At 34.3% G+C, this 21,615-nt stretch overlaps 1 protein-coding gene and 1 pseudogene across 6 annotated transcripts in view; one reads left to right on the top strand and one right to left on the bottom strand.

Moving 5' to 3' along the window:
- The first annotated feature begins 1,081 nt into the window (after positions 1 to 1,081).
- ACBD5 (acyl-CoA binding domain containing 5) overlaps positions 1,082 to 21,615 on the top strand; it is a 32,695-nt gene continuing 12,161 nt past the window's right edge. The window contains exons 1-9 of one of the 6 annotated variants that reach the window (XM_016131492.2): positions 1,082 to 1,165; positions 2,495 to 2,660; positions 6,086 to 6,206; positions 7,627 to 7,699; positions 12,895 to 13,009; positions 16,941 to 17,075; positions 17,935 to 18,135; positions 18,904 to 19,010; positions 20,680 to 20,947. In XM_016131492.2, coding sequence (XP_015986978.1) covers positions 2,585 to 2,660; positions 6,086 to 6,206; positions 7,627 to 7,699; positions 12,895 to 13,009; positions 16,941 to 17,075; positions 17,935 to 18,135; positions 18,904 to 19,010; positions 20,680 to 20,947 — 1,096 coding nt within the window. In that variant the 5' untranslated portion in view covers positions 1,082 to 1,165; positions 2,495 to 2,584. Of the gene's footprint in view, positions 1,166 to 1,188; positions 1,395 to 1,875; positions 1,999 to 2,176; positions 2,321 to 2,494; positions 2,661 to 6,085; positions 6,207 to 7,626; positions 7,700 to 12,894; positions 13,010 to 16,940; positions 17,076 to 17,934; positions 18,136 to 18,903; positions 19,011 to 20,679; positions 20,948 to 21,615 lie in introns of those variants that run through there. The other 5 variants (XM_016131491.2, XM_016131489.2, XM_016131493.2 and 2 more) reach the window with 5 other exon arrangements.
- Positions 11,406 to 11,524, bottom strand: LOC118608771 (annotated as a pseudogene).

Raw genomic sequence — 21,615 nt, 5'->3', positions numbered from 1 at the left:
TCTATATTATTGAATCATGTTGTGCAACTGAAACTAATGTTATATGTCAATATCTCAATATTAGGCACTGTACTGAAAGTATTGAAAGACATTGGTATTTCATATATTTTAGGTAGAATTACAGGTTCGCATAATTGGAATTGATTCAATCTATCATATTCGTCATCACATGTCAGGAGTTACCACATCTACACCAGTATAGCTATATGAAAGTTACTTTTTAAACATCTTTATCTAAATAACCTCAATTTTCTTTCTGTGTTATTCTCCTTGATTGGAAATACACACTACCAGCAAAAGGAAATTCAACAGAAATCATTGGCAGAAAATTCTTATCCATCATTATCTAAAGACTGTAAACCACACGATAAATCAGCTTCTTACATAAGTTTAATGAACAGGTGTCAATATAAAGTCCTAGATTAGGAATAAACACTCAAGCCTTTTCATATGTAAGTAAGACTGAGATTGGAACTGGAAAGAATGTATAATAAGAGAGCAAGAAAGGAGTGGAGCAAGCAGTAGATATTAAACACAAAATGTTTCCGGTTTGAATATATTAGAAAAATTGTTAAACTCTTACAGTTTACTATCCTGTTAAAAGAACAAGATTTAAAGCAAAAGTTTTTTTTAATGGACTCCTGGCTCTGTTACTTATTAAGCTGTGGGACTTAGGGCAACTTTCTTCATTCGTGAATACCCCAGGGCGTTTTTGAAATATGTCTTACACTTCTGGCAAATACCCGGTTCTCAGTAAACTGCAGTTTTTATTACCTGAACAGTACTCTTTGTTTTCTTATACCTAATCTCAAAATTAGTAAGCATCAGAAGCAAGAAATTAGACTCTAATTCTACAGTTCAAGTCCAAACACACCAGGATATCTCTGAAAGATACCAAAGTGCCCCCTTTTGCTGGAAGCGGATGTAGAATTCTGTATTTGTACCAACTGCAAACACGTAGGAAGGAGGGATTTCCGCCTCAACGTCTCAAGCGCCTGCGGGACCAAGAGACTGAACCGGAACAGGTGGGAGGAAAGCGCATCGCCCAGGGGAGGTGTCCGGAAGCGCCTCGTCAGGGGGACTACATTTCCCACAAGCGCGCGGGGGCGGGCGAAGGTGGGGCGTCGGGGACATTACTGGACAGGCCTTGCCCGGCAATACTAAGGTAAAAGCCGGCACTGCGGCTCCGACGGAAGAGTAACTTATAGTCTGCGCCTAGACCTGTGCTAGTAACCCTCCTAACTTATCCTCGAACTTACATAAAACGACCCGGCGACTTTGGGGTATTCGGGTCGGAGGACTCCATCCACCGCCACTACCCATATCAGTGTCCCCACGTTGGGCCTAGGGGCGGTTCCTAGATGCCTGAGGATGCGGGATGCTGTGCGAAAAAGGTGAAGGCCCAGAGTACCCCTTTCTGAGGTTGGCGATCCGTACTAGCTCCTCGTTCGTCCCTCCCCAACGCCCTGTCGCTTATTAGATCGTACTGGAGCTGTGCTGTGCGGGGCTCGTTGTTAGGTGGTACTCTTCCTCCCCTGGCCCAGTGTAGTAGCAGTGACTTCCCCTCTCCTTCCTTTGGTTGTTGCTCGCACGTCCTTGTCTAGGGGCTAAAGCTGTCGAAGTCGTGAGAACCAAGCACTACTAAGCGCCTCCAGCCAGCATCCCTAATCCTTTCATCTACCCTTTAGGGTTGTGTAAAGATTAATACCGAATAGTCTAAGTTAACTTGCCCTAGGTCACAGAACTGCAATAGCAGAATTTAAGGTTCGCACCAAGCCTCTCTCGATCTATAGCCTCCTGCGTGTGACCATTACCTTCCTCTGACCTTAACCTAACAGAGACGGCAGGCGCTGATGACCACTCAGTCGTGTTTTTGTCCAGCGGTACCAACGCGCTGCTTTGGCACAGCTTGCAAACCCCGCGTCCGTTCGCGGTCTGCCTGTCGCGATGCGCTAGTGCTGACCCGCCGCTCCGGCCTGTTCCAAAGGGGCGCACCAGGTCTCCCGCCGACCCACCCCACTTCTCTTCCTTTCCCTCTCCTCGGGCTCTTTTCTCAAGGAACGGACCGCTAGCGCGCATCAGCGCTGCTGCCGCGGGGAGAGTGGGTGGAGTTTGCTGCGCGGCGGCGGCTGCGGCGGCGGCGAGTGGGGCGTCTTGCGGTTGTGGGGCGGGGCTGTGAGGAGGGCGCGGACCCACAGAGCGACCCCGCCGGGATGGGGGGTGTGGCTGCTCCACTGGGGTCCTGCGGGTGGGAGAGCGGCTCCGCGACCACCAGGGGCCGGAGCCTTTCCGCCTTATGCTAGAGATGCTTTTCCTTTCGGTGAGTTCTGTCTTCGCGTGCTGGCTTCTCGACCTTAGTCACGCCCCGGGGAGGAGGAAGGAGCCGGGCCACCTCGGTTTGTTTGGCCTGGATAGGGCAGGGGAATCGACCAGCTGCCCTCTTGGGCCTCCTCCCTTTGGGCATGTTGATCCGCGGCTGCGCTCCATGTTCTAGTTTCATGCAGGCTCTTGGGAAAGCTGGTGCTGCTGCTGTCTGATCCCAGCCGACAGACCTTGGGACGGGGGCCGGCGCTGGCGGCTGGAGATGGCGGACACGAGATCCGTGCATGAAACCAGGTTTGAGGCGGCGGTGAAGGTGATCCAGAGTTTGCCGAAAAATGGTACGTGCATTAGCACCCCCGCACGCCCCCGCACCCCCATTGAGGAAGCCGCCTGCAAAGGCCTGAGGGCCCAGTTTCTGAACCTTATCTCCTTGAACCTTTCTGCTTCTACTCCTGCTTAAGCTACTTTTCTGCTTTTAAAAGAAATGTAATTGAAGGGGAAGTATCGAATATGACTTAAGTACCTGCTGATCTTTCAAGCCAGAGACAAATATATATTATCCAGTTTTTAAGCAGTTATATTGTTGAAAACAAAAGTCTTGTCACTTAATGACTGCAGATATGTGGATATGTGTGTTAAAAAAACCTAGCATGGAGTTGCCTAGTGCCGCATACTCACAAAGTCTACTATTTAAGCCTTTTGAGAACTGTATTCACTTGTAAAACGATTTGTTTTTAGTAAATACATATTTATTTACTACTTTTTTTTTTTTTTGCTAGTGTACTAGTTTCTCTTTTTTGTACTCATATTGGACCTTTGCAGCTTGGGAGAAAAGTCATTCATGTTCTTTTGTATTTAATGTGTCATTTCTCTGGCTTCTTTGAAGATTTTTCTTTCTCTTTGGTCTAGGTATGGTGTTCTTCATATTTATCCTGTTTGGGGCTTGCAGAGCTTTCTAAATTTGTAATTTTATGCTTTTGACCAATGTTGGGAAGTTTAAGACCATTATTCAAATATTTTTTTTCTGTAGAGCAGCTTGGAGAGAGTAACTTTTATTTTTCATTTCCTATCCCCCTGCAATATATGAATTATTTTTCACAATAAACCTGTATTTTTTTAATGGTACTGAATACATTAGTATATTACCATAGTATTTAATATTATGTTCTCTATTAATCATTTGGCTATGTAATGAATATTCAACACCATTCAATAAAAATTCACTAAGTACAGATTCAAAAAGGTTGGAAATAAATATACACAAAATAGTATTCTTTTTGTAGTCTCAAGCATCATACTGGAGGAGGGCAAATGGGGGATTGGAAGATAAGAGTGAGTGAACAAAATATAAAGAAATATTATAGGAACTTATTAAGGTATTGATTCTTTTGAAATTTATTTATTTTAATTAGTTTCAAGTATATAGTACATTGGTTAGGTATCTATATAGTTCATAAAACGATCGCCCCAATTGCTCGTTCCCTCTCCAGGCCCTCCATCTAGCCAACATATTAATGGTAACTGCATTCCCTATGCCATGCTCCCTGTGACCATCTATTGATTACTAATTTGTATTTCTTTAATCCTTCACCCCATTCTCCCAGTCCACCAAGCTCCCTCCCCTCTGTTTAGGTATTGATTTTTTAAATGCCTAGTTAAGAGGGCTTATAGAAAGGCATAATTCTCAGTTTTATGTAAGTTGTACCTTCATCCTTTCTCCTAAACTACACGTTTTAATATATTTTTTGAAAATCGATAAAGCTAGACTTTGATGTCTCTTGTTTGCTACCTTTGTTGACATTACATATCACTTATTAAGAAAGTCATGTAAATATAAAGTATCTATTAAATAACATTTAAGAAGGTATTGAAAAGTTAAGAAAACCTGTCAAATGGCAGTTATGTTAGACAATATTCAGTATACTGTTATTCCCTGAAACTAAATTGATATTGAGGTAGAATATTGTTATGATGAATTATTAAATATTTTTATAATAATACTTTAAAATTGTTTGCGCTGCCCCGAACTGATTATAGAGAATAAGATCCTATCGTTTTTGTTCCTTTTTACTTAATCTTTGTTTAAGGCTTAAGATTATAATGAATTTTTATAGCACCTATGTTTGGTATTTCCTTGGTCTTTAGAAATTTAAGTTCTTAGATAATTTTTTAAACAAATGTCAAATTAATCTTGCATGAGCACCTTAAGGACAGAAATTATACTTTATCCAGTGTCTTAAACACAGAAGACATTCAATATGTTTTATCAGTCTTTGCTGTAACCTATTCTAATGTATTTATCATCCCCCTTAACCAATAACCTTTTGAATCTTATTTGATTAACTTCCTGAAGATATTATAAGATGATGCATTTGATATTTTAAATATAGATTTGTGTTAGTTAAATTGATAACCATTTTTAACAGTAGTTTCTCCATTTTTTCCACTCTGCTATATAAAGAATTAGAATATCATTAAAATACTGTATGTAATAGACACTCCTACATGAGCATCTATTACGTAGATAATTATTAATGTGATTTCAGAATTGATTATTTACTCCGCCAAGCCTGAAACACCAGCTCTCATCTTGTCCATGTTGTAATTTTCATGTTTATTAACTATTAGTTTTTGATTACTACATGTTACCTGTTTATTGTGTAATTTATAAAGTTTTAAAAGTATCTTTTTACAATTTTTATTTTTATTAAATTTTTTTTTTATTTTTGGTATAAAAGTAATACACACTGAATGTAAAATTTTTTAAAACACAAAGAACCAAAAAGGATGATCAAAATAATCTGTTTGCCTACTAACCAGAGTGATGCTCTTTAATTATTTGATGTGTTTCCTTCTACTCTGCTTTTTATGTATATAAATACTAATTTTGAAAAAATGGATAGTACTGGATATGCTGTTGTTAAACTTCTGTTTTTTTTCTCATTTTATAGTAGATTATGAAACTTTTCTCAGGCCAGTGTTTATATTTTTCTACAATATAATTTTAAGGGCTATAGTTATATATTATCCTCTTGTATAAGTGTATCATATTTATCCAAGTATTTACATTAAACATTTACATTTCAGTTTTTCCCTGTTATTAAGAGTATTGTAACTTATAGTACTTGTTTATACCATTTGAAATTTTTAAACATGAAAAAGGTTATAGATACACAGAAACATACGAAAACCAACCTTCAAAGAACTTGATATGTCCAGAATTATAGAGATAGGTGGTGAAAAACCTATTTATCTTGGATTAATTCTTTTCAACCACAGTACACTCTGCCTTTAGCCAAAGTTTCTGTCCATTGAGGAATTTAAATTTGGCCAAGAGGATTTGAATTTCTTACTGTTGCAATTTTATTAAGCAGAGTATACATTTAACTTTTTTCGTTTATCTAGTCATTTTTGGTTTGTCACAATTCTTGAATAATCATATCTATTACCGATGCATAACATAGTTATTATCTATTTTAATATACTTGTGTTTTTACATATATGGTGTGTTTATTAATTCTTTTATTTATTGAACTGTGTTGGGCATTGTTATTAAAATCTGAAATCTCAAGAGTTTTTTAAACTGAAAGAATAAAGCAACTGACAGCCATAACTTTTGTTTCTATAAGATAGAAATACATAATTATCTGAACTATTAATGAAACATTTAGAAATCACTATTAACATCGCTAAGCTAATTTATGGGCTTAGATTATCAGTTGTATTCTCCAAGTGATCTGTATTTAATGTATGTTTCCAATAGGTTCATTCCAGCCAACAAATGAAATGATGCTCAAGTTCTATAGCTTCTATAAGCAGGCAACTGAAGGACCCTGTAAATTTTCAAGGCCTGGATTCTGGGATCCTATTGGAAGATATAAGTGGTAATTTTATATTGAAAGCTATGAAAGAAATCTTACTGTAATGACATAATTATCATATGATTGTTATTTATGTGGTTATGTATTATTCTGTGCATAAAGTTTTCTAGGTACAGGATACAATTTTTATCCTCTGTGTGCTCTTAGCACAATTTCACACAAATAGGAAAGTCTTGGGGAAGAAGGAAAAGCGATAAAATCAAAAGAGACAGGTGCCTAAAAGACAATAAAGCATTTTCAGGTAGCCTTTCCTTTTATGGAGTTTTTATGACAAGAACAACTCTCTAACTAAAAGAAACAAACTCTCCTGCCTTTTTGACCTACCATGAAAAATAATAACTTGCTTATCAAGTGACTTCATTTACTTTGAGCCTTTAGGTTAATAAGTAACTAAGAATATGACTTAGGAACTGTCATACTAACATTTTATCTAAGCCATCACCCCTGTCCCACTGTATTTGAAAAGAAATTTGATTTTTAATATACATAAAAGAATCATCAAATATCCAGAGATCCCTCTGCTATTTATTCAGTTGACTAACATTTGATGTTTTAAATACTGTTGGAGACTTTATAAATGTCTAACAAAACATCTGACATAGTCTAACATAGACTGTACATTGTGAACAGAGTATGCTAATTGGGGAAGTATGTCTTAAGAGCCACACATTTTGATGGCTAAATTTCTTCACTCTGAATTGGAAGTCACTAAATTCTTTTGAGGATTTCTTAATACTTTTATCTAAGATCTTTGTGAATAGTCATAAAATAATAGGTTAACTATAATAGCAACGTTATTTAATCTGTTTTAAGACTATTTATTTACAATTTCCCCTCAGAATTGACATTTGATGGAGTCAAACTGCTTCTGGAAAAAGTGTATAAAAAGAGGTTTTCATTTTAGGCAAAAATTTTAAAGGACTATTCTATTATCTAGGGTGTTAAAATTTTCCTTCCCTCACATTTTCGTTTTTTTAGAAGTAAGAAACCATTTCCATTTGTCAAATGTGTAAGTTAGACTCTTTTTTAAATTAGCGGAAACTCTTAACCAAAATTTCTGTTGGTTTACAACATGTAATGTCTTTTAAAATATTCATTTCTGTAATGACAAAAAAACTTTTAAAGAGCTCTTAGCAAATATTTACAAACAGTCTATAGTTTCTGTGGTCTAATATAGTCTCTCTAATCTATATTCTGTGGTCTATAAATGGGTGATATATTTATTAGTTTTAAATGCACTTTCATTTGCTAGTTTATTCATTGATATTTAAATCGAGGGTAAAGAGATCCTTTATAAACATAATATGGCTTTACATATAGCTTGTTTTAAATTAATGATGCTGTAGCATCAACTACAAATTGTATTCTGAGCAATTGAAAATCAGTTATCTTTTTGTTGTTAATTTGTATATTTTCTTTTCAGGGATGCTTGGAGTTCGTTGGGTGATATGACCAAAGAGGAAGCCATGATTGCATATGTTGAAGAAATGAAAAAGGTAGGGAAAGTAATTAACAAGAGAAAATAAAAATATACAGAACAGTTCTAATTAAGTTTGTTACCAGGCAAATTATTTTAAGGAACAACAGATTGTAATATGTTAGAATATAGAATCTAGATTATTGACTTTATTATAGGGCCTTATCTGTCTTGTCAAAGTTCATCTTAAAGTAAGTTTTTTTCTTAAGATACATCACATCGTAGTGATATTTTGTGTTTTTTTTTTTTTCACCTCTCTTATCTTTCTCTGTAGTTGACTTATGCAGAAAGTGTAGAAATAGGAATCTTTAAAAATATTAATGTCCCTAAATTAGGAGTCTGGGAAGTACCTGGACTGCCTTGAAAGCATTTCTTTGGAACTTTTTATTTAGGAGAAATAGTTAGCAAGACTGACCAACAATGTTTTTATATACCTTAAGACACACAAGTTGAGTTACACCCATTGCTGTACTTCTCAGTACAAGCATTTTTCTGTGAATGCAAAGATCCTGCAGAAGCAGGATGCATTTAGTTTCTCTGGTAACTTCTAAAAAACTCATTTCTTATTAGCTACCTCTTTTAAGTTTGTTCAAGGAATTGTTTGGAGGAGCAAATTTATGAAGAAATGGATTTTAAAGATGATCTTAGTAGCTTTTTATAAAGGACAATTTTTATGTTGGAGATAGATCAGCTGGTATGAAATCTAGATCTGTTTGATAATCTTAAATTATCTTTGAACATAAAATCTGTAAAGATGAGTAGTGTTTTTTTTTTTTTTTTTAACAGATGGTTTGACAGTATTAATCTCTGTAGTAATTTCTCTTTGTTGGGCTCAAACTAGTTTTTATTTTGTTTTGATTTATTTTAATCATCTCTACACTGCTAACTTGTGCCCTTTGTTACATTTTCACAGGTTTTTGTTAGTGGATTTTGTTTATAATAGAGGGCAGAGTTTACTTCTTTTGGCTGTAAGCTATATCAGTAACACAACAACAAAGGAGCCTTTCAAAAGTAGAGAGAGAATCCAAAGTCTTTTTGATTTGTTACCTATTCCTTTTTCTTTACCTTAAATATCATTATAAACTTTAGGACACACTGTAATGTAATGCCGAATTGACACATTAAGTAAAATTTACCCATTTTTCTTTCCAATTTTATTAATTCACGATGTAGCCACAGTCTAAAGTTGGGGGGGGGGGAGGTGAAACAATATGTGTTCCACTTTTTTTTCCCAAGGAAGGTTGAAACTATACTGCTGCCTTTTAGCTGTCTTAAAATGCTTCCACTGTGCCTATAGATTCCTGTAATTATTTCTCTAATTAAAAGAATACACCATCTATTTTCATGAGACATTTAAAATTTTCATTTTATATTGTGAATATAATAAAGTTTGTAGGAAACTTTTAGAGGTAAATCTAAATATAGTAGGATATGCATAGATTGAAGATTTGATTAGTCTTTTAAATTACTTTCAGGGTTTAGCTTTGTGGACATCAGTAGGTGAAATTTCATGCTTCTAAATAATCATCTGTCCCAAAGATTTCATTACTGAATTTGAGACTTCTAATAGCAATAATTTACTAACTGAAGCAGTCATTAAATTGTGTTTTCAAATATAAATCACAAATCACTGTATTAATGCTCTTTAGAATTAACTCTTTTAGTATCAATCTCATTCCATGCCTTTGCATTCAGGGACTTAAGAGACTTTGTTAATTTATGTTAAAATAGATAATGTTTTATAAAAAATTGCCCTTAATTTATAAACCATCTTATGAAATACCACTAAAAAAGTTGCTGGAATCAAACATCCTTTTTAAAATAATTTAATATGATTTTAGTTTTGAGGAAATAGAGTAATGCAGTTTTGGGAAAATAATCCTTGTTTCTTTAAAGTTTATTTTGATTCATAATCAGAAGGAAATATAAAATTCTATTTTCTGCATAATTTTACAGGCTGTCTTATGGGGATTTCCAGAAAATTCAGCCAGTACTTTACTAATGTGCATTATGTCCGTTGAATTTGAAGAGAGATTGGTATACGGTAGTCCCCCATTATCTGTGGGGGATACGTTCCAAGACCTCAGTCACTTCCTGAAACCACAGATCATACTGAACACTATAAATACTATTTTTTTTTTCTATACATACTTACCTTTTTGCTTAAAGGAAGCACTTTACAGTTTCTTTTAGGCATACAGAATTGCCATTTTCACTACTCTTGTGCTTTTGGGCCATTATGAAATAAAGTAGGGGTTACTTAAACACAAGCACTCTGATACCATGACAGTCGATCTAATAATCGAGACAGATACTAAGTGACTAAGGTCTAGGGAGCATAAACATCGTGGAGACTCTGGACAAAGAAATGATTCATGACCAGGATGAGATTTTATCATGCTACTCAGAATAATGTGCCGTTTATTTCTGGAATTTTTCATTTAATATTTTTAGATCGTGTTGAGCCACAGGTAACTAAAACCGTGGAAAGTGAAACCACAGATAAGGGGACTACTGTACTTAAGAAATCTTGTTAAAAAGAAATACAGATGCCCCAGCATAACTGTATTTCTAATTGTTTCAAGATTTCTAAGAGGGTAGAGTAATCACTGTAATAGAGGGAGGATTAGAATAGGCTCTCAGGATGAGACCTGAGAGTTACCATGGCCAAGGGTCTGGTCCATAGTTCTACAAGTCCTGAACATTGGCTTTCTGTGAGTTAAGTTACAATCCAATTGGCTTAATTAAATTACATTTAAAAGACCCTCTTTTCCAATGATAACTTGTAGTTACCTAGACTGAGATTTGCCTCTGTCTGCTTGCCTCTGTGTGTGTGTCTCTCTCTGTCTCTATCTTTGTGTGTGTGTGTGTGTGTGTGTGTGTGTATAAGATAGAGACAGACAAACAGAGACAGGACTGTGTGACTATGCATGTGTGACATTTCTTTTATTTCAGCATTGGAGTGAGGAGGAGTATTTCATAAATGGCTAAGATGATTCTTGGTTTTGTATTTTCAAACTCTCTCTTAAATTCTGGGTGTATCTCGCTATGACCACCTGTGTACTGACTATATTGACCACTGAAATTCTAGGTTCTTGAAAAAAAAATTACTGTGTTTATATTTGCTTAGCACCAGCACATACTCCATTTAGTTTCAAGTCCATAATTAACTCCCTTACTTTGCGGAGTGTGAGAAACCCAAACACTGAATCGAATGGGCCTGTTTAAGAACAAATTCGAGAAAGAGATTTTAAAAATGATCTTTAGTTGAGAGATAAGTAAAAGAAATCTGGTTTGGAAGATCAAAGGAGGTGTTGAGAGGGGGCCAGGATAAGGCATGTGGTTGGCTTTCTAGATTCTGCTCAGTTAAGTCTTTATATACACTGTTCCACTGAGGAATAGTGTAAAGGGTACTGACGTGTGTTTGAATCATATATCTGCCATTTATTAGCTGTGTCTTTGGTCATATCACAGAAATACTACCTTATGATTTCAGTTTCTGGTTTGAATTTAATTCTCAGAATTATTATAACTCACATATATTACAAGTCATGTATTCATAATAAGCTATAAAAATGCTCTCCTTAAGGGCCCCAGCCTTACAATAAGTATTTCCTTTAGCAAAAAGACAGTTTATGATTAAAGCATTCTTTTCAGTCCTATCCATTGATACGAGCAGCAGTTAAATTATCATCACTAAAACTAGCTTTTTTTTTTTTTTTCAATGCCTACAGCACCTGGTCTTCCTAGGTGGTCTTCTATCCAAGTACTAACCAGGCCCGACCCTGCTTATCTTTTGAGATCAGATGAGATCAGGCACGTTCAGGGTGGCATGGCCATAGATCAGCTATTGTTAACATAGTTCACCTTGTATAGTCTCTCTTAAAAATCCCCTTCCCTCCCCCTTCCGCCTCCCCTCCCCTCCCTTCTCTCTCTCTCTCTCTCTCTCTCTCTCTCTCTCTCTCTCTCTCTCACACACACACACACATACACACAGAGTAATGGTGGTGATGGGTATATCCCAGCTCAGAATCAGACTTGCTGATTATCATAGACTACTGATGGTCTTTCCTGTATTTAGTTTAGAAATAAAAGCATGTTGTTAGAAAAACAATTTTAGAGTTGTAAACTATATTTTTTATTAAATACCTTCTATGTGCTGGGCACGGGAAGTACAGGAGTAATCAAAAACATGAAAGCCCTTTACCACAGAGTTTACATTCTATTGTGAAAGGCGTTGAACAAGCAATAAAGCAGGGAGAATGACTAGTGAGTCTGAGGTTGTTGTATAAGGGTCTACTTTAAAACTTCATGTGAGCTGAGGAAATGTGCAAGAATGATACAGGGTTTTGGTTGTTTAAAATAATACATTTGTTTATTTTAACATTAAAAGTAAGATATGTAAATGAAAAAGCCCAAACATTGAAAAAAGTATAAAATGAAAAATGAGTTTCTCATTCCCTCTATTTTAACTTTTTAGTGTTAATTACTTTTAATTCTCTTTTGTAGATTAAGTCAGAGAGATACATATCTTATTAAAAAAAGAGAAAACCAATAATTGCATCATATTAAACATGCTGTTATAGCAACTAGCTTTTTGCCTTTGAAAAAACTTCATGGATATTTTTCTAATCGGCACACACAAAGCTAACCTTAGTCTTTTTAATATCTGAAAATATTGCACATATGGAAATACTTTACTTTCTTTTATGAGTCACCCATTGATGGTTATTTGAATGTGTTTTCAGTTAGTATGTCTTGCTTTTTAAATTTGATGATTCTGAGTTGTCCCATAGTTACAAAGGTGTCTGACAGTAGTTATTATTTCTTTACTTTTGTGCCCTTTAGAAACAATGCCACAGTGTTAAAAAACGGACCTAATAATTTTACACTAACCTCACAGTTTTTTATTTTATTTAACCTTAATGCCCTTAGTTTTTAATTCACAACTTATAGATTATTATGTCAAATTTTACATGAAGCTTATATGAAATAACCTTCAAAATGAAAACACTTTTAAATCTTTAATTTGCTTGAAACTTTTCTAGGAGGTCATATACGTTAAATATGTAATTATCATAGATACTTTGGGAACCTATAAATGAATATCACATCTTGAAATTACCAATACATAAATTTTAAATGTTATTTGATACCAGTATAGATAAGATTAATAGTTTGTGATTTCACAAGATTTGTTTCTTTTGATTACAGATTCTTGAAACTATGCCAATGACTGAGACAGTTGAAGAATTACTACAGGTCATAGGTCCATTTTATGAAATTGTAGAGGACAAAAAGAGTGGCAGAAGTTCTGATTTAACTTCAGGTGGGACTATTTTACCTCATTTTTGACTTAGCAACTGATATGTTATGCATGCATTAATAATTACATGTCTCTAATTTTTTTTAATTTCACATGCTAGTCCGACTGGAGAAAATCTCTAAATACTTAGAAGGTAGGAATAATAAAATCCATGTAAAAATTTTGTTTAAAATTTACATGCCAAAGAATTCTGCACAAATTACCCAACTTATAAGCTTGCTACTCAAAAGAGTTTTCAATCCAAGCAGACACATTGCATAAAGTTCCAATATGTTATAAGTTATTGAAACATGAAAGATGGTTCACTTAATATATACAAAATTATAACAGAATTCATAGTGTTATTTTGATGGATCATATTTTTTATTTTGTTTTATCAATTAGCAATACCATGGCTGAAATGGTTTCTAGCAAATTTTAAAGTGATATGTTTGCAGTATAGTTTAACTGTAGCTTAGCAAGCTGAAACAATACATCAATGAATTCACTTAGCATGTTTTTTTTTTAGAATTCTGTTTTCATGTTCTCAGTAAAGAACTGAGAACAAACAGAAGTGGAATAATATACACATTTGCTGATATTAACTGTAAACCTTTGCCCTTTAAGTTTTTTTAGAAAGTAGAGTGAAGTGAGCCCTAAGAGTCATTTTAAATGGAAATTATATGTATTTTTCCCCCAGCTTTGTTGAAATGTAATAGATAATTAGTTGCTTGTATTTACATTGTGAGATCTAAAGAACAAAACAATAACAACAAAAGCAGAAAAAACCTCGTATAGAGCAAATTAAATGTTTAATATACATGGTAATCCCCCCTTTTGGTTTCTGTTATCCCTACTTACAAGGCATCTTCTACTAACTGATAGAAATTACAGTGTTTTGGCTTAGTAATCCTGTCCTCTCAGAAGGCCTGCACTTTGTGTCTCCCACAGAGACTGATAATGACTGTTTACTGGACATTACTCTGTACCACACCTTCTGTCTCTGATATGCCTAGAGTAGTCAAATATTATCAAATTATCTTCCTTATTCATGCTTATTCAATTTGGAATAGATATTGTTTTCTCTGTGTAAACCATGTTTTTAAGATGAAGAGAGGAATAAATCTGGACCTGCCAGAGGCAGATGTTTAAACAACTAATTATAAAATCAAGGAAGAATGAATAATAATAATAATAAAGGTTCAGGTCCACACACCTGTAGCTATAATTTAAGAATTCAAAAAGGTCGATAACCAAAAAGATTTTTTTATATCATTTGGCAGCAAAATTCATCCTGACATGAAATAATTAAGGAGCAAACCCTGACCTAAAATGACATGAAGCTATTTTAAATCTTTACTTATCCTGCCTTGTGTGACTGTTCATATGTTTTGCTGCAGAAATCTTAATTTTTTTTTAGTGAGAGCTTCTTAGACTCTGTTGAAGGTGTTACGTAATATACAGTATATATAGTGTATGACCTTTGCAGAGTTAGAAAACTCTGGATTTCAAAGCATAATCTGTATCCAAAGGGTGGTAAGGGATGTGTACCTATAACATAATTTATATAACTCGTTCCATCCTGATGTACATTTAGATTGTTTCCTCTTCTGATCTTCAAAAAATGCGGCTGAAATTAACCATATACAAATGTCATTTTACATATGTGGGAGGATATCTGTAAGAAAAAATATTAAAAATGTAATTGCGGAGTGAGAAGATATGGGGGTTTGATAAGTGCAGTTTTGTAAGATATTGCCACATTGCAAGACAGTTTGCACTTGACTTTTTTTTTAAACAAAGCATTTTTTTCAAAATCGCCTTTTAGGCTTAGTAGAACAGAAGTATCTGTGTCACATGGGTTTTTTCAGAATATACATAGATAGTAAGTTTTGAAATCAGGAAGTATGAGCTGTCCCACTTCGTTCTTTTTCAAGACGGTTTTGACTATTCTGGATCTCTTGCATTTCCATAGGAATTTTAGAAACAGCTTGTCAATTTTTGCAAAAAAAGTCTAGCTAGGATTTTGATAGGGATTGCAATGAATTACAGGTTATCTCAACAGCATTGCCTTCCAATTGATTTACTTAGATCTTTAATTTCTTTCCACAATGTTTTCTCATTTGCACTGCATAATTCTTATACCTTTTCTTGTCAGATGTATTCATAAGTATTCTTTTGGGAGCTTTCGTAATGCATTGTTTTCTAATTTTTTGGATATTTCATTGTTAGCTTATAGAAATACAGTTGATTTTCGTATGCTGACCTTCTATCCTGCAACATTGCCAAACTATTTATTAGTTCTAATAGTGTTTTCGCAGATTTCTTAGGATTTTCTATATAGAAGACTGTGTCATCTGCAAACAGAGGTTATTTTACCTCTTTTTTTCCAGTCTGGATTTTTAAAAATCTTTTTTCTTGCCTAATTTCCCTAGCTAGAACTTTTAGTACAGTATTAAAAGAGATGGCAAAAGCATACATTTTGTCATCTTATTTATTTTGGGAGCACAAAATTCAGTCTTTTTATGTTAAGTATGGATGCTAGCTGTGAGTTTTCATAGATGCCCTGTATCGGATTGAGAAAATTCTTTTGTATTCTTAATTTCTTCAGCATTATTATCGTAAAGAGTGTTGGATTTTGTAGAATGTTTTTTCTGCATCTGTTATCATAAACGTTGCTTTTGTCCTTTAGTCTGTTAATATGGTATATTACATTTATTGATTTTTGGATGGGAAGTAGGGCTTATTAGTAATTCTCTGTGCTTTGTACAACTCTCATCAAAGAACTGTTGTGACACTTTTTGCTCCTGTCAAGTCCTTTTTGACAGCCATTATTTGTTGGGAGTTTGAGGGGTTTCCTGTTAGTTTTGTTGAAGATGTCTATGAGTGTCGAGTGTTTTTGTTTTTTGTTAATTGTTGTTATTCTTTTCTGGTTGTAAGAGGGAGAGAAAGGGAGATTCAAAAACTACCATGATTCTCTAAAAGAGACTAGAACCCAATGCGTTAGATAGAACTGAATTTTTAGTCTTCTGTTTTGTAGATTTCTGTTTAAGTAGACTTATATAAGAATATAGACCTGCCTGTTTAAGATGTATGGAGATTTTGAAATTTAATATTTTATTCGGGATGCAAGAAAGCATGCCGAATGCATTTGTATAAGTGAAAATAAAGCCCAAAAGCTTATGGAGAAAGACCATTATTTTGGGCCAGTAGCCATTTAGGAGGCCTCTAGTATCTTAAAGAGTTGATGAGAATGTAATTCCCTGTATCTCAAAATGTGGTCCAGTAACCAATAGCATTGGCATCACATGGGAGCTTTATGGAAAGACAGAATCTTAGGCCACCCCAGACTTACTGACTGATTCAGGATCCACATTTTAACTAGATCTCAGGTGATTCCTGTGCATATTAATGTTTGAGAAGCTCTGATGTGTTTACTCTTAAAGTATGACTTCAGGCAATAGGACAGTTTTCTTTTTTTAATAACTGATAGCATTAATTTATATTTTTATAAAAAGCTTAACTGTAAAGACTTAATAATAAGTTGTGTACCTGAAACCTTAAAGGTTATAAAAAGATTTTTAAAATGTTTAGATGTAGTCCAACTAATGATGATTGTTGTTAGGGTCAAAAATATTATATTTATGTTTCCAGTATGTTAGCATATAGCAACTCTTTTTATTTATCGTGTATAAAGATTATTCATCTCTAACTTTATTATTTTGATTGACAAAAATAATTTATCTTCTGCCTTGTTCAGAATGGTTTTATCATTTTCTTGTAAACTGAAGGAATTTATGTAATGTATATAATATTTATAGTCAAAGAATAGAATACTATTAAGTATATATCGGAATCTAACTTTACTTAAAAATCATTTTATTAGTCATTTGTAAATTATGGTGTTATTCGTATGTTATAGCATTAGAGATTAAATGGTCATTTCATATTTTAGATCTTGGTAATGTTCTAACTTCTACTCCAAATGCCAAAACTGTTAATGGTAAAGCTGAAAGCAGTGATAGTGGAGCTGAGTCTGAGGAAGAAGAGGCCCAGGAAGAAGTGAAAGGAGCAGAACAAAGTGATAACGGTAATCTTTGGCTGATGGGCTCATTTTATAGTAACTAAGACAAGGGTATAGAGAGGTTTGGGCTGATTTGACATTGTATGTGTGTGGTGGGATGTGGGCTGTTGACCCTATAACCGGTTTGCTGTGGACAAAAGGACAGCTGGCATTATGCGTAGTTGGAATGGATGTCAGTTGAAGGCTAACAAGTATAGGCCTTTCCTCCAAATGTAATGCCCGAAATGCTGCATTGGAAATACATTCATTTAAGGTATTGTTTTCAGCATGAATATGCATATGTTACCAAGGAGAGGAGACAAGTTAAACTCTGAATATCTCGTCAAGAATAGACTGGAATACTGAGACTAGGATACAGGCAGAAGTTTTGATGTAGAGGGAACATTGGAATCATGGGGCACTGCATTAGGGGGTCTTATTAGTAAGAGTACTAGTGATTCTTGGGAAGACTGTTTAGGAAGAGGAGGCAGAAAGACACCAAAACAAACTGCACAATTTAGTTTTGCCTTTGTGTTTCATTACGATATGACAAATGATTCCCTCTTTGAAGGATCTTTTTATTGTACTGCTGAGTCTTATAGAACAATTTGCCTATGCTGAGAGAGTGTAAAGACCTTGAGAGATTGTTTCTTAAAAGGTCTCGAAAATTCACAGGGAACCGAAGCAGTTTTGAAACCAACTCAGTTTGGGTGAGCTCTCAGTATATGAAAAACTCCTTTTTGAGAAGCACCCCATCTCACCGATCCAAGTAGGAAACCCTTCAAAGGAATTATGGTAGGGGGAAATGACTTACTTGATATTAGAACATGGATTACAGAAGTTGATCTAATATAAACTTTTATGACTCTCCATTTTCACATAAAAGATAAGAAAACGAAGAAATCCACAGACCATAAGAATTTGGAAATTGTTGTCACTAATGGCTGTGATAAAGAGAACTTTGTTCAGGATGTACAATTTGACATTCATGCCAGTTCTTCCATGAATGGCAGAAGTGCTGAAGAAATAAAACCTGTAGATCAAAATTTGGAGCAAACTGGAAAAACCGTTGTCTGCATTCACCAAGGTATTCTCCCATAATAATTTTTTATCCAGCCTCTTCCCTATGAATCAAATATTCTTTTAATAATTTCAGGATATTTAGGAGTAATTTAGAGTTTAAAAACCTTAATGCTAAGATATTTAGTAACATTTTAGGATTTACTAATATTATAAAGATTTATTTTTTTGAAAGAGTGAATTAGGGCCAGGGCTTTTATATTTTTATTGAGATTATTAAATTGTTTTTGTATGGCATTTTAAACTAAAATTTTGTAGTTTTTACTTTTATTCCTATGTTTCTTTTAATTTAAACCTCATTATATGATATCTTTTTTCTCCAATCAGAAAGATGTTATACTTTTTTCATATCTTAGAGCTCTAGTTGTGAGCCTGTAATTTGTATGTAATGAATTATTAACATAGTTTCAATTTAGCCAACACACCAAGAATTATAATTTCTTAATGTAAAACCAAACTTGCATAGTTGCATTCAGTTTTAGGCCTTCTTACTGGTTATTACTTTTCTTTTACAAGGTTATTAAATTTCGCAAGGTTCGATTTGGACAGTGTCTTTGTATAATTCCATGATATAATATTTTGTTATCTTTCCAAATAAAAATTACTAAGTTTAAAGTTTTGGTAAGTTAAAAGAAAAGAAGTGTGGTTTAGTAAATCAAATTTGTCTCCCAGTGTGAAATAACATAGAGCTAATAAGTTTTGAAAGTGGAATATATATGCCCTTTTTCTTCAATTAGAGAATAATTATTTGACCTGGACATTTATTCATATTTAGATATAAATGATGATAATATTGAAGATGTTTCAGGAATTCAGCATTTGACAAGTGATTCAGACAGTGAAGTTTACTGTGATTCCATGGAGCAATTTGGACAAGAAGAGGTAAAAATGACATTTTTTAATTGATAAGTTTTCAAAGTGGTATATCAGAATTCAGTGCATAACTTCTGTTAATAGCAGATGTACATGCCGTTCACCACTTTGAAAACGTACCTCTAATTTGTGTTTTAAATTGTAAATTTAAAAGTTCTTGAATATTTCAAAAATAACATGTAACTATTATAATTTAAAACATATTAATATTTCTGAATATTCTGAGAGAGGTGAGATGGAGAAGTATAGGGTACACTCCTTATACTAAGCCCTAAGTTTGAAACATCGATAAATATTCAAAAATTAAATAATTTTCCAACAAATAAATCTGTTCTTCACATTGACTTTAATATGTTGAACTGAATTTTGAGTGGACATACTTTTCAGATTTCAGTTAATTAAGATTGAGTTTTGGAAGCTAACGTTTGAATAAATTTATTAAAAGTACTTGAATTGTTTTTTCTCTTTGACAGCTTTTTCTGATAATGATGAGGTGGTTTTGTATCCTTCCCCCCACTAGTTCCCCACTCCTGTTCTAACATAATTCTAGCGTGTCTTACAGAAAATCATTTATTTTTACCTCCCTAAAGTAATGATTTTAACTTTATCTCTTTGTGTTTTCTTTTTTAAAAATTCCATGATGCAATCGAATTTACTTGTTAGCTTTCTCAAATTTTAAAAACAAATGAACACAAAATACTTTTTAACTAAGGTCAAAAACACAGATGAGTAGCATTGATGGGAAGAATAGTGGTAAGGAGGCTAAACTGAGAAAGAACTGCAATTAGTGAAAAATCAAAAGTGATAAAAATATAGATTCCCTTTTATTTTCTTTTTTAAAAAGATTTGTTTGGGGAAAGTTGGTGAAAAAGGACTGCATAGGGATTAATCTCAGTAAAATTCTAGATACTAAATTGTTCCTATTTTCTCTGTAAATCAGTCTATAGACCAAAATCTTTTATGGGGCTCTGCCTGATCTGGCTTCTGATTACCTTTTTGGCCTCTCTGGTCACACCACTGTCCTGTTTGGGCTTTGCTCGTACCACTAAGTCACTTCCCCTTCTCTCTTCCAGAACCAGCATCCATGCTTTCATTTCGCTGGAACGTAACTTACCATTTACCACCCCCATCACCGAGTTAACTCCTGCACATCCTTTGAACCCTGATGCAGATGTCCCTTCCTGAAGGAAACCGTTAGATAAAATACAGCCCTGCCACATCACTGTCCTCACTGAGTCTTTAAAAAATATGCTTAATGTCTCTGATCAGTTTTGGAGTCCTCGAGAATCAAGATGTTTTCAAGTTCTTTTGGTGATTAACTAATACTGCATTTATTGTTTGCCTGTTATGATTCAAACATTTTCCTTTTCTCATTGATTTACCCATTTAAATATTTCTCATTAATTTAAATATTCATTTAAATATTTCTTGGATGAATGCTTGACTCACAAGAATAATTCATTGCCATAACTTCTCAATTCTTTCCTTATAAATCATTTCTCTCCTATTTCTTCCCTACATATAGGAGGCAGGATATGAAGAAGTTTTTTTAGAAAAATAATATTTTCTGTAATGACATGAAAAAAACATTTCATAAAAACAGTAATTCTATTATCATGAAAACTTTGTGGTATATAATTTTGCCTATAGCTTTTAACTCAGTATTTTAAATTTATAGTCTTTAGACAGCTTTACATCAAACAATGGACCATTTCAATATTACTTGGGTAGTGATCTCAATCAGCCCTTGGAAAATTCTGGTTTTCCTGAAGATGTTCAAGTATATCCTGAGAATGGCAGCGTTGGGGACATACAGGTGGTAGCGGTGGAAAGAAAAGGTGAAGTAAAGCATGGAGGAGAAGATGGCAGAAGTAACAGTGGAGCACCACACCGTGAGAAACGAGGCGGAGAAAATGAGGAATTCTCCAGTGTCAGGCGAGGGAGAGGTGTGTATTCTTTTATGTTCTCACTGACTATCTTTATAAACTAATTAGTGAAATGGGGGCGGGGGGAGGTCTAGATAGGAGTATTAGAACTATCAGTCTGCAAAGGGAATGTTAAAATTTATCCATATATAACATCTGACCATTTTTCTTTGTGTCTAGTTCTCCCATTTGATTCCACAAGGCACAGTACTATGTCCTCTTAAGGCATGGGGGGAAATGTTTATATTTTTTACATTTTTAATGCATTTTTTGGGGTAGAGTTAAAGGAACATTTAACAACACAAATGTAAACATTAAGAATAGTAATGTGATCAGGTCATAGACTAGAGAGTTGAATGGGGAAGAAAAGTAAATAATTTTTAATTATTTATAGTAAGGAATGAATAGGTATTATTAAAAAAGAGAATTAATGGAAAGATGGGTACCATATGATCTCACTTTCAGGGAATCTTACAGAGAAGAGGTTGATGGTAACCAGAGGTGAGAAGGGGTGTGGGGATTGGAGGATGAGCAAAATGGGTGAAGGGAGTCAAAAGGTGTAGTACAAACTTCTAGTTATAAAATACGTCATGGGATATAATGTACAGCATAGTAACTACAGTTAATAGTATATGGTAATTTGAAAGTTACCAAAAGTAGATATTTTTTGTAAATTTCTCAATTACAAT

Source organism: Rousettus aegyptiacus, unplaced genomic scaffold, assembly GCF_014176215.1.
Source record: "Rousettus aegyptiacus isolate mRouAeg1 unplaced genomic scaffold, mRouAeg1.p scaffold_m13_p_10, whole genome shotgun sequence".
In the NCBI taxonomy this organism is placed as follows: Eukaryota; Metazoa; Chordata; class Mammalia; order Chiroptera; family Pteropodidae; genus Rousettus; species Rousettus aegyptiacus.
The sequence above is the reverse complement of the archived record's forward strand: the minus strand, read 5'-3'. Positions and strand labels throughout refer to the sequence as shown.